Below are 11,218 nucleotides of genomic sequence, written 5' to 3' on the forward strand. Positions count from 1 at the left end.
GTGGGACCTGAGGATGTTCCAGCAGCGTGGGAAGGCTGAGCGAGCCACCTGCGGGTGGTGGGAGGGACAGAGGCAGCAAGCGAGGTGTGACTGTGGCAGGTGGCTGGCTCTGCAGGTGCCAGGGCAGGGGGAGCTGGGCACGGAGCTGGCAATCAATAATTCAAGGAGGCAGTCACGTGCCCTTGCTGGCTGTTGCAGGATTCCTCTCTCACCAGAGTCTGGTTACATCCAGGGATCAAGTTCCAACCTCTTGGCTGGTGAATTATTAAACTCCAGCAGTGCTCTGTTCCCTTTGTACCACGGCTGTGTTTTCCTGCTGTCATTTCTTGCCAGTAACAGGCTCTCCACCCAGCTAGCTCTGTGGAAGGGCTCCTCTGGACCAGCAGCATCTCACGCTCTCCTTCACCCCTTGCTCATCAGCGGGAGAGAGAAAAGCGTGGGGAGATGGACCTGTCCTACAGATCCACCATCTCCATCTATAAGGTGAGTACTGGCACTGAATGCTGCTCCTGTCTGCCTGGGGGAGATGTGCAACTGGGAGGAGAGGAGCTGATTCCTGCTGGAATCTCTTCTGGGGGGACAGCTGAGGGCTGGATCTGTCCTCAGGCTGAGCTGTAGCAGCTCCTATGGGCTCTGGGCTGGGTTTGGAAGTGGTGACTGCCAGGAGGGGAGAGTGGCATGGGTCTTATGGCAGACCTTGGAAGAAATTGGGCAGTCAGTTGGATCTGGAGATCCTTTATGGAACAGTCACGCTCCTCAGCTGCTGGTAGTAATCAGTTCAGTTGGCTGTTTCTGTCTTGCTGGAAAGAGCAGTCTGATCTCACTAATGCTTCCCTGTGCATGTTGGTGCTGCAGCAAAGTAGCGAGGGCTGGGAAAAGTGAAAATCCTTATTCCAGCCTCTGTTCTGCTGCTATACTGTAAGCAATAAAACTCTCTGATAGGTTTATCAGCAGGTAAAAGCGATGTGTTGATTTGAAGCAGTCCATCCCTTCTCTTATCAAGCTGCTGAGGTTGACAGTGCATCAGATCCCGGATAGGAAATATAATGTTTGTGCCTGAGTGATAAATGGTGGCCTTCACCTGTGCAGGCTCAGGGAGATCCCCCTGCGTCTGCAGCAGCTAAGAAGCATGGGGCCCTAGGGAGAAAGCCATCTTTAGATGACAGTGTGGTTCTCCAGCAGCCACCTTGCTCTCTGGCATTGACCTGGTACATAGAGAAGACCAGCATTAACATGCTTCTGCCTGTCCACAGAGCATCCTGGAGCAGTTTAACCCTGCACTGGAGAACCTGGTGTACCTGGGGAACAACTACTTGCGTGCCTTCCATGGTGAGTGGGTTCTCTCCTGAGTGTCTTCTGTGTGCTGGGACGCTGCTGGTCTCACCTCGTGGCACGTCCTGAGCTTTCCTCCTGCTCTGTGACCCACTGGTGTTAGCAGGTACAGATTGGGGGAGACCTATATAAGAGGAATAGAGTGAATCTCCTGCACACTGCGGCTGGTGGGAAGGCAGGTCAGATTCTTACTTCTCCTCTCCTCTCCACACAGCATTATCCAAAGCAGCTGAAGTCTACTTTAAGGCAATCGAAAAGATTGGGGAGCGAGCACTGCAGAGCTCCACCTCTCATGTGCTGGGTAAGGCTCTCGCACACGCCACTGCTGTCCAGGAAGGAGTTTTCCCCAGTAGTTGGTCTCTTTCCAGCTATTGAGGGAAGATAGATTCTCCAAATGAGGGCTCTCAGCCTCTGGAGATGCAGAGAGCCATACACTGTTGGACTTTCACACCCGCATATCAGCTGCGGTGGCACACTGCTGCTCAACCTCCCTGGTCTCACCAGGAAACAGCCATGGTGTTTTTCCACCCTCTCCCTTCTCTTTTCTCTGAAGGTGAAATCCTGATGCAGATGTCTGACACACAGAGGCTCCTGAGCTCTGATTTAGAAGTTGTGGTGAGTGGTTTTCCTTGGGGCTGGTGTGCAAGTGGGGACAAATAGGGACTTCACATCCTGCAGCTTGCTGGTATTTCCTTCTCAGTCTCTGCAGGCAGGTGCTGCCTCCCTGCCATCCCTGCTTCACGTGACAGAGGTGTATTGCAGAACTGCCATGCCCAGAGCCTGCTGCTGTTCCATTTTTGGTGCTGTTTGGGGACTGTCACCACCCTCAGGGAATGCCAATCTTTCCAGCCTTGTGCTGTGGACCAAAGGCGGGTACCAAATGTACACACCCAGGCTGCAGGGCTGCTCCACAGCAACCCCAGAGTGCCTATTTTTGGCTTTTCTTTCGGGGCCAGCTGGCAAGGGGGCCTCTGGTTCTGTGAGTTCTGTGAGCCAACCTTTCCATGGCTCTCACAATTCTGCGAGCCAGCCTTCCCATAATTCACACAGCATGGGTTTGGGGGTGATGTCTCCTTTGTAGAATCATACAATTGCAGAATTATTAGGATTGGATAAGTCCTCTAAGATCACCTGGTCTAACTGCCATCCCCAAAATGCCCACTGACCATGTCTTCAGTGCCACATCCACACGGTTCTGGAACACCCCCAGGGACAGTGACTGCACCACCTCCCTGGGCAGACTGTGCCACTGCAGCTCTTTCAGAGAATAAAATTTTCCCAATATCCAACCTTTCTCTCTTCCAGGCTCAGACATTCCACGTGGACCTACTGCAGCACATGGAGAAGAACTCCAAAATGGATGTGCAGTTCATCAGTGTGAGTGCTGATTCCCTTCCTCTCCTTGGCCCTGCTTGTTTCTCTGCCACCTAAGACATCATGCAGGAGGTGGGGGAGAGGCTTATTTTCTCCTCTTACGGGCTGTGATGTCCCTGGTTCCTCACTGAACTTGCTTTCTACCTGACAGGAGAGCCAGAAGCAGTATGAGCTGGAGTACCGGCGCAAAGCCAACAACCTGGAGAAGTGCACGGCAGAGCTCTGGAGGATGGAGAGGGCCCGTGATAAAAATGCCCGAGAGATGAAGGTGAGCAGGGGTTGCAGGAAGCAGAGTTGGGTAAGAGCAGCTCTGCCCTTCCTGCGAAACCAAGAGATTATCCCTGACAACCAAAAGCCAGCAGCTTATCTGGAAAAGAGGAAACTCCTCTTCTACAAGGTCCTGCTAACCTGTGGAACTCAATCGTGCAGAACCTGCCAAGCTTTTGCCTCATTTAGCAAGCCTCAGTGTGCAAGCACATGGTCCCTGTGCTCTAGCTCCTCTCTGCTGGGAAGCTGGTAGCCGTGACCACCCATTTCACTGTTTCTCCTTCTGAATGCTGTATTTCCACTGACCTCTTCCTCCTTTCCCCCATGACCCAGGAGAACGTGATGCGGCTGCGCTCAGAGATGCAGGCGTTCCTCTCCAACAGCCAGCGGGAGGCTGAGCTGGAGGAGAAACGCCGCTACCGCTTCCTGGCTGACAAGCACCAGATGCTCTACAACACTCTCCTCCAGTTCTACAGCAGGGTACGGCCCTGGGGAGCAGAGCTGGGTGGCTGGAGGGGAACATGCAGGCAGGAGAGACCCAGGGCTTGGTGACCCCTTGGGTCAGAGCAGTGTTTTGTGCGTGGATCAGGTGGGGATTTGGGGTCCAGACTGACTGTCCTCAGCTGGAGGAGTATGGCTGGTGAGGAGCTGAATGCCATGCCCATTGCTGCCTATTTCCTCTCTTTTTCCAGGCCCGAGGCATGATCCAGACTAAGGCACCACAGTGGAAGGAGCAGCTGGAGGCCAGCCGCAACCCCACCAACAGCCATGTTCAGGGCCTGCTCACCAGCACCCATGGCCAGGGCTATCCGTCAGGCCGGCTCACGCCTACCCACCTGGAGACGGTGAGGAGCATGTGGACAGCCTTTCACCATGGTGGTGGCAAGGCTGCTCTGCCCTTCTGAGCTTGCAGGGCAAGGCCAGGCTGTGGCAGCCTCCCTGCCTCTCCATCCTCTGGCCAAGATGAAGGAAAGCATACGTATGGGTTGTGATGGAGGAATATGTTGATTTTGGGGGTGCCTCTTGTTTGACACTTCCTCAGTGGCTGTGCACTCAGACTCTTTTCCTTCCAGCAGAGATCCCTTGGAGACTTTGTTTCTTCTGTGGCTGGGAGTAGGTCCAGCATCTTCTCTCAGGAACCACCAGAAATGAGACTGTCTCCTCAACCAGAGGTCCCCAGGCGACCGCTGCAGAGGACACCATCAGCCAGTATGTCTCATGTCCAGGAGCTGGGAGACGGTGCTTGGGCTTCTCTGGGAACAGGGTTGGGTTCAGGGAGGGACCACGTCTATTAAACAGTGGGTCCTCAGCCACATCCCCGGGCATAGTGGGAGGTCAGTTCATGGGGAGCTGGGGAGGACAGTGATGCATGAAACGGGGAGGAGCTCAGCCTTCAGAGTGGAGTCCATCCAGGACTCAACTGCCTCTCGTTCATCACACATTTCAGCTTAAACTCTTTTCAAGTAATAAATAAATAAATAAGAGCGAGAGAAACAAAAATGTCCCATATTCTACAGCAGGGTCAGGAAGAGGGTCAGCAGCCTTTTGCAGCAGGCAGTGCCTGTGGCCTAGATATCTGGCCAACGACCACGTAGCGCTGGTGTTCTTGAGGCAGCATGGGTTCTTGCAGGAGGATGCTGAGTTCTATCCAGACCCCTCTAATGCCTCTCTGCAGGTTTGGTCCCTGCTGGCCGCGTCTCCCGCTCTGGTTCCTTTGGTGAGGCCAGCAGCAGCAGTGAAGGCAGGCGGAGGAGCGGCACAGTGAGAGCGCAGGCTATCGCGCCCCACACGACGGGGGCCAACCGGACCCTGCTGCGCTTCGATCCTGGGGATATCATCACAGTGCTGATGCCAGAGGCGCAGAACGGCTGGCTGTACGGCAAGCTGGAGGGCTCATCTGTGTACGTGAGACCTCGGTGCAGTAAATGGGCTTTGTCTTTTTGTCTCTCCTGTGCCATGCCCCCAGCCTGCTTGAGCAGGAGAAGCAGTGAGGCAGGGTGAGGATGGGTGACCAAAGCCAGGGCCCTGGTGATACCTCCCGACTCGCATGGCTGAGTGGCTCCTGCCATGGGAGCCAGCTGTGAACTGCTGGAGTTACCTGAGAGGCCTGGCATTTCTCAGCTCCAGGACAGACAGGGCATGGAAACTGCTGCACCCAGCGCTTACTGAATTACTCCCTGTGGCATTACCAGCTGACACTTGTTGGTGAAGCCATCGCCCCATGCTTTGGGTCACTCAGATGCAAGATGAGCAAGAGTAGTGCCTTTCTTCTGATAGAGTTCTGAGGTGCAGCTGCTTTGCCCTGGGGAATAGAGCATAGCTTCTGAGACAAGCGAGTGCTGTGCAAAGCAAAAGGTGAAAATACCATTGCTCCGTGGCTTCCCAAGGACTGTCTTGCCCCACCTAGGGGTGAAAGATGTGCTGAACGCTATCACACATGATAGCTGCAGCAGTGGAGGCTCAGCTGATGTGTGGGATGGGTGTAGACAGACCCACAAACTGGTTTGCCTGGAACTCATTCATCACTCTTTCTGTGTCTTAGATGTGGCTGGTTCCCTGAAGCTTACGTCAAGCCTCTGGAGGATGCGAGGGACATGGAGGAGCCGCCTGTCAGGTAAGAGGAGGGCAGTTGGCCAGCAAGAAAACGAAGTGCCTGCCACCTCGTAAGTCTTTCATACTAGCAGGGTGCCTGTTTCAGGTGCAGGCTGCATAATTTCTCCAAAGATGTCTCTGTGGCTGGCACCTGTGCTGCTCCCCATTCCTTGCTCTTTGGCTCTCCTCTCACTGTTTTCCCTTCTTGCTCAGGTCTTTCCCACTCCGGAGCAGTCACAGTATGGATGACATCTTGGACCATCCCAGCGTTTCTTCCTCTAGCTGGTCTGCTGCTGCCCAAGCTGCTGTGCCAAACCCACCTCCTGCACCGGTGGGTGCCGGCAGTCACCAGAGTGGGCCAGTGACATCAGGTGGTACGAAGGTGAGTGCAGGAGGGCTGACTGATATAAGTGGAGGGAGGTACATCCTTCCAATGGTACTGGCTTCCATCCTTTTCTGCAGTGAGAAGGAAAAACGCTTATGATGTTGACATGTGCCCTCTTCCCTTGCCGAGATTAGATGGCTTGTTAGCATTGGCCTTTCTCATCCACGACCATGTCCTGGTGTCCCTACAGTCAATTTTGTCCGTGCAGATCCTCAGTGCCTGGATTTCCTCTTCCAGGGACTTTGTGCTCCTGCCCTTCTCATTTTTCTCTGTTTTTTGCTCACCAGGGCCCCTTCAGTTCAGTCCTTTTCTCCATGACTTCCCAGCCTGATTTCTGGTGGCTCCGGGGCAGCACCTCTTTCTGCTAATAGTAGGACCATGGAGTGATCAGGCTGGGCTGGGGGTGGCTTACCAGCTGACAGAGATGCCATCCTTCTTCTCCCTTCAGTGAATGGAGAACAGTTTCATTGGTCCTCTTCCAAATTTGAGCAAGGCTTGAAGCTGGAATAGGCAGAGAACTGAGGGTAAAGGCTGAGAGCACAGCCATTTTGGAGAGTCTTAGAACAAGGAATTTTCAACTCATAGCTCACAGATGGCAAGTTGGGAATTAAACTCTCCATTGTAACATTGCTTCCAGTTATGAGGAATTGACTGGTGAAAATAGTCAAAGTTAAAGTGGAGGACAGTTGAAAATGAGGACCTCTGGTTGGAGAGGGAAGAATGGTGCTGCCTGCAAGGCTAGGAAACCTCATTTCTAGTCACTGGTTCTAGGCAGTGTGAAGTTGTAGGAAACTGGATGGCTCAAAAGACTGGAACGCATTTAGTTAGGCTTTCATTTTCCCTTTCATGACCTGTTCCATGGTTTCAGGAAGCCTCAGGCTGCACAGCACAGAGGGGAATGGGCTCTAAATTCTATGGCCTCTGGGTTACTGATTTCCATCCATCTCCAAGGCTAGAGTATAGGGATAGACCTGAGATTGAACAATGACGTATGTGGAGCATTTAAATTTTGGTGGCAAAACAACTGAACCTCATTAGAAGTTTGGAAAGACTCAGCCTTGCTCTAAACTTCTGCCCCAAATATCCTCCAGCAGCAAATAAATGCTTGTTGCTATTCCCAGTTGGAATACAGAGCTTTCTTGTCTGCCACCAGCTACAGAAAGTGGTGTGCATTAGCAGGCCATCACAGTTGTCACTGATCCTTCATCATCTACTGGCCAAGGATAAGGGTCACAGGACCCGGCTCTGTCTTTCTCCTTCAGGTTGGTTCACATTTAAACAATACATATGTAGGGCAGGGTTACCAGCACTCTTGCATTCTCCTGCAGGTGCAGGGAGCGTGTGAGGACTCTGACAACGAGCTCTTTGCTAGAGTGGGTGGGCAACATGAGGGGGCATCTCTGGCTGTGCTGGCAGGGTGGAATGTAGACCGGACTGGCCCTGTTTGCTGTGCTCTTCAGACATGACACTTAGGGGATCTGAGGCATCTCCCTTCTTCCTCAAAACAAAGGGAGGTGTCCTAGGGGAACAGGGAACCTGTGGTGTAGAGACAACCAACCACCACAGGTAATATGCAACATTTGAATGAATAAGGAGTCAGAGCCCTGTTAGTAGGGCTTGGGCTCTTAATTCACTCAAGCTTTTTGCAAAATCTTCTTTCAAGTGTGCAGTGTCCCCTGATCCACTTTTGTCTCTCCATTCCCTCCCCCACTCCAGATAACTCACAGTTGCCTTTCTTTTCACTGCAGAAACCAGGAGTATTTGACCAGCCACCTGAACTCTTCCCAAGGTAAGAGTGAAACATAGGGCTGCACTCTGGAACCACCAGAAAGAATGGTATTATTACAGTGCTATTACTATAGAAGACTTAACAGCTCTTGCTTGGTCATCAGCTCTCCAGCATGGTCTTTCCAGACCATTTTGCTTGATGTGACCTGTCTCCTTTTCCCTTTCAGAGGTACCAACCCCTTTGCCACAGTCAAGCTACGTCCCACGATCACCAACGATCGCTCTGCACCCATTATCCGATGAAGTGGTCATGCAGGGAAGAGGAAGGCATAGGAGTGACGGGCTGCAACCCCTATTGGGCAGTGACCTCATGCTACTGCTCACAGAACGACCTCTCTCCCTCCCTTCCCTCTGGGACATGAGGATCTGTCTCATGGCTGTCTGGCATGCTGTAGCCAACAGCAGGCCCTCTTTGGATTGCCCTCCACCCCTGTGTGATGTTGTTGTGCTTGAGTGGGAGAAGCCTGGTGATGGTGGCCTGAGGGGTGGTGGTGGGGAAATTCTGATGGTCTGGGAGAAGTACACTTGCCAGATTTTGCTGCTGGAAAAATGAATCCCAGAGGGAGGTGGCTGCCACAAAGCTGCCAGTGATGGGACTTGGCTGAAGGGCTCTTGGCCCCTTTGTCAGCCATGTTGGTTTCAGCCCCTCTTCACCACTAGCTGACCCCTTCCCTGGCCAGTCAGCTCCTGGGCACAGGGAAGGAGGTGATGGAGCCCAGTGTCACTGTCCTACCCTTCCACCAGTTGTCCTGTGGAGAAAACATTTTGAAATAAAACAAACCATGCTGCTTCCATAGCTGTTCCAGCAGCCAGGCCTTTGCTGTGCTCAGAGGGCATGGAGAGGAGGACGTGGCTCCCCTAACAGCCAGGGGATGGGGGCTGCTTGACCCTCTGCCAGGCCTCACCAGCCAGCCCTGGCTCTGCTGTCACTGGAGGGCAGCACAACCCTGCTTCCTGGTCCCCTCAGCGCCTGGTAGGCCTCAGGCTGGAGGATAAGGCCTGGCGGCCATCTTCTTAGACCCCGCCATCCCGGCCCTGTAACTGGGCTGCCCTCCCTCCCAGGAAGGGAGCGCAAGCAGCCCAGGCCTGAGCCGATTAACCTTATTAATAGAAATTAAACCCTGGCTGCGAGCGCTGCCAAGACCTGCGGGCCCCGCATGTGCCTCCTTCCCCACTGATGGGGCACAGGGACTAAGAGGCTTGGGAGGATTAACGTGTGGGCCCCAAAACCCTGCCCTCGAGCCTGCAGGGGAATGGGCTCCCCTGTGTGTGGCTGGGAATCATGGTGGCAATCGAATGGCACCCATGTAGGGGTTTTGTTTTGGGGAGGATGCTGAGGGTGGGATGGATGTCCCAGCAGCTCTTCCAGCCATGGACGATGGCAATCCCTCAGCTGCTCCACCTGATCTTCACTCTCTGCTGGGCATGTGCCCCTTGGCTTTGCCCCAGTCCAGAGCATGGAAGAGGTAGTGGGCACCTGGGGGCACCCATCTCCTGTTTTGCTCCTCATTGAAACATGGATCTCTGCTATGTTCTCCCCCTGCACCCAGTGTCCTGCTCAGCCCATCACAGCACTCCTCTTCCTCCTTTGTCCCCTCCCAACCTGCCCAGTTCTGCTGGGAGATCAGTGAGGAGCCCCTTGGCAGGCTATGGGATTACTGTGGGATTCGGGCTGCGACAGGCAGCTTCCTCCCTATTGGCTGGAAAAGCCTCTTAAAAGTGGAGAAGTGCGTACTGCACGCTCAGCACCTGCTGGTCTTGATCAACCTGAAGCCATAATCAGCCACTGACCCACATCCACACTGCCTGCATCCACCCAGAGGAGGCAAGGTGGTCCCTTGCGTGGGGCATCCCTTCTGCAGAGGGTGGCATTGGAGCTGGAGGAAAGCAGGCTGAAAGGGGGATTAGCTCTGCAGTGAGGACGTGGCTGCTGAAGAAAGTAGCAGGGCACAAGAGACTCCTGCAGCTGTCACCCTGTGCCCTGCTGACGGCGTGCCCACCATGGAACGAAGAACCTGCGGGGCCATCTGACCGGGCACACTCGTCCAGAGCCAGGGAGTACCAGTTGGACTGACCTGCTCGGTCTCTGGGGTCACTGGCACTCATCGCTTCATTGCACAGGTCAGTGATACAGAGGGGTGCTCGCATCTGAGCACACATTACAGCTTCTGAAGGCCTGTACTCATTTCACTCTTTAGTGAAAGCTTTCCCATGGTGGTTTTTGTAGGCTACTGGCAAAAACTGTGGCCTTTTGCATTTATTAAACCCTTCCCAGCCTATCCAAGAGACATCCTCATATCTGTGTGCACGCTCCTGGATGCTGGTAGTGGTGCAGCTTTCCTGGTACAATGGGGTTTTTTTGCAGTGGCCTTCACCTGGTCAGGGGTTGGTAACTTCTGGTGCTGGTGCAAGTCTCCTGACCTGGAGCTAGACCTCTCCAGCTGCAGCTAGACCCGTGGCAGTGCTCACTATGGGCCTACCTGCATGCGATGCCCAGGGCAAGTGCTGCTGCCTGTGCTGATGAGCTTTAGTGTAGGGTATTTTTACCCATGAATAAAGCTCCTTAACTGTGGAGAAAATAATAGCAAGCTGTAGCGTATGCAGAGGCAGGTACAGGGTACATGGTGTGACCACCATGTGCAGCGGTGAGCAGAGGAGCCCGCGTGCGCACCGGGGCGTTATGATTGAGACAGCTCTGAACCGCCTGCTCAGAGCTGGGATAAAGCTCCAGCAGAGCTGTGCTGCAGCACGTTGGCTTGGAGGGAGCTCCACGTGTGAGCTGCTCAGCTGCACCTCATCTTTGTCGGTCAGCATAGAGCTGCAGCCAGGTAAATGCTCTTTCATACCTTGTTGTATAGGTGTGTTGTGCCATGGAAGGGGCTGCTGCAGGACCCATCCAGCCCAGGCTCAAGCAGTACCCGTGGATATTTGTCTAATGTGCTCAGATGCTGTTGATTCATCACTAACAGGTGATGCTGTGGAAATCTCTGAAATGATCCCACAGATGGACAAATGTTTTCTTGCTGGGAAGATGAAATGCAAAGGGTCTAATTGATTGACTTGATTTGCGGCACAGGACAGGAGCAAGAAGAGTGAGGCTGCAAGAGGGGCTCAGGCAAAAAGGGTTGGGATATGCTTGGTGGCAGCCGCTCTTATTTGAGGTGCAGTGGATGTAGTGGTGGTTGAGGACAGCACTGATGAGCCATTGCACTTTTGCAATGGGTCAACTTTTGCTTGGCTGTAACCAGGTTGGATTAGGAGAGGGGGAAGGACAGGTAAGGGCTGAAGCTGAGTTTAGTGGGCAATACTGATGGTGGGTGGATAGTTGGACTAGATAATCTTGGAGGACTTTTCCAACCATAATGAGTTGATGGGGCTGTGGGGCTGTGCTCAGTCTGATTGTGCTGGTTCCAGTGATCAGAATACCACCAGAAAGGGGTGAGGAGAAGGTATGTGTGTTTGTAGAGTGTGTAATTAACT

General features: G+C 53.5%; 1 protein-coding gene across 3 annotated transcripts; it reads left to right on the plus strand.

Moving 5' to 3' along the window:
• The first annotated feature begins 148 nt into the window (after window positions 1-148).
• BAIAP2L2 (BAR/IMD domain containing adaptor protein 2 like 2) lies at window positions 149-8,547 on the plus strand. Of its 3 annotated transcripts, none has more exons than XM_042889963.1 (14): window positions 149-483; window positions 1,254-1,329; window positions 1,547-1,633; window positions 1,886-1,947; window positions 2,638-2,709; window positions 2,858-2,974; window positions 3,307-3,453; window positions 3,666-3,818; window positions 4,047-4,182; window positions 4,649-4,874; window positions 5,516-5,587; window positions 5,779-5,947; window positions 7,699-7,739; window positions 7,906-8,547. In XM_042889963.1, the coding sequence occupies exons 1-14, from the start codon at window positions 445-447 to the stop codon at window positions 7,979-7,981; spliced, it is 1,473 nt and encodes a 490-aa protein (XP_042745897.1). In that variant the 5' UTR covers window positions 149-444; the 3' UTR covers window positions 7,982-8,547. The 3 variants fall into 3 exon arrangements, with proteins under 3 accessions (XP_042745897.1, XP_042745898.1, XP_042745899.1); XM_042889964.1 differs by having other exon boundaries at window positions 4,050-4,182; XM_042889965.1 differs by lacking the exon at window positions 1,547-1,633.
• The last annotated feature ends 2,671 nt before the right edge of the window (window positions 8,548-11,218 follow it).

The sequence above is a fragment of the Lagopus leucura genome, unplaced genomic scaffold, assembly GCF_019238085.1.
Source record: "Lagopus leucura isolate 7727_CA_CO unplaced genomic scaffold, USGS_WTPT01 Super-Scaffold_100159, whole genome shotgun sequence".
Taxonomy (NCBI): Eukaryota; Metazoa; Chordata; class Aves; order Galliformes; family Phasianidae; genus Lagopus; species Lagopus leucura.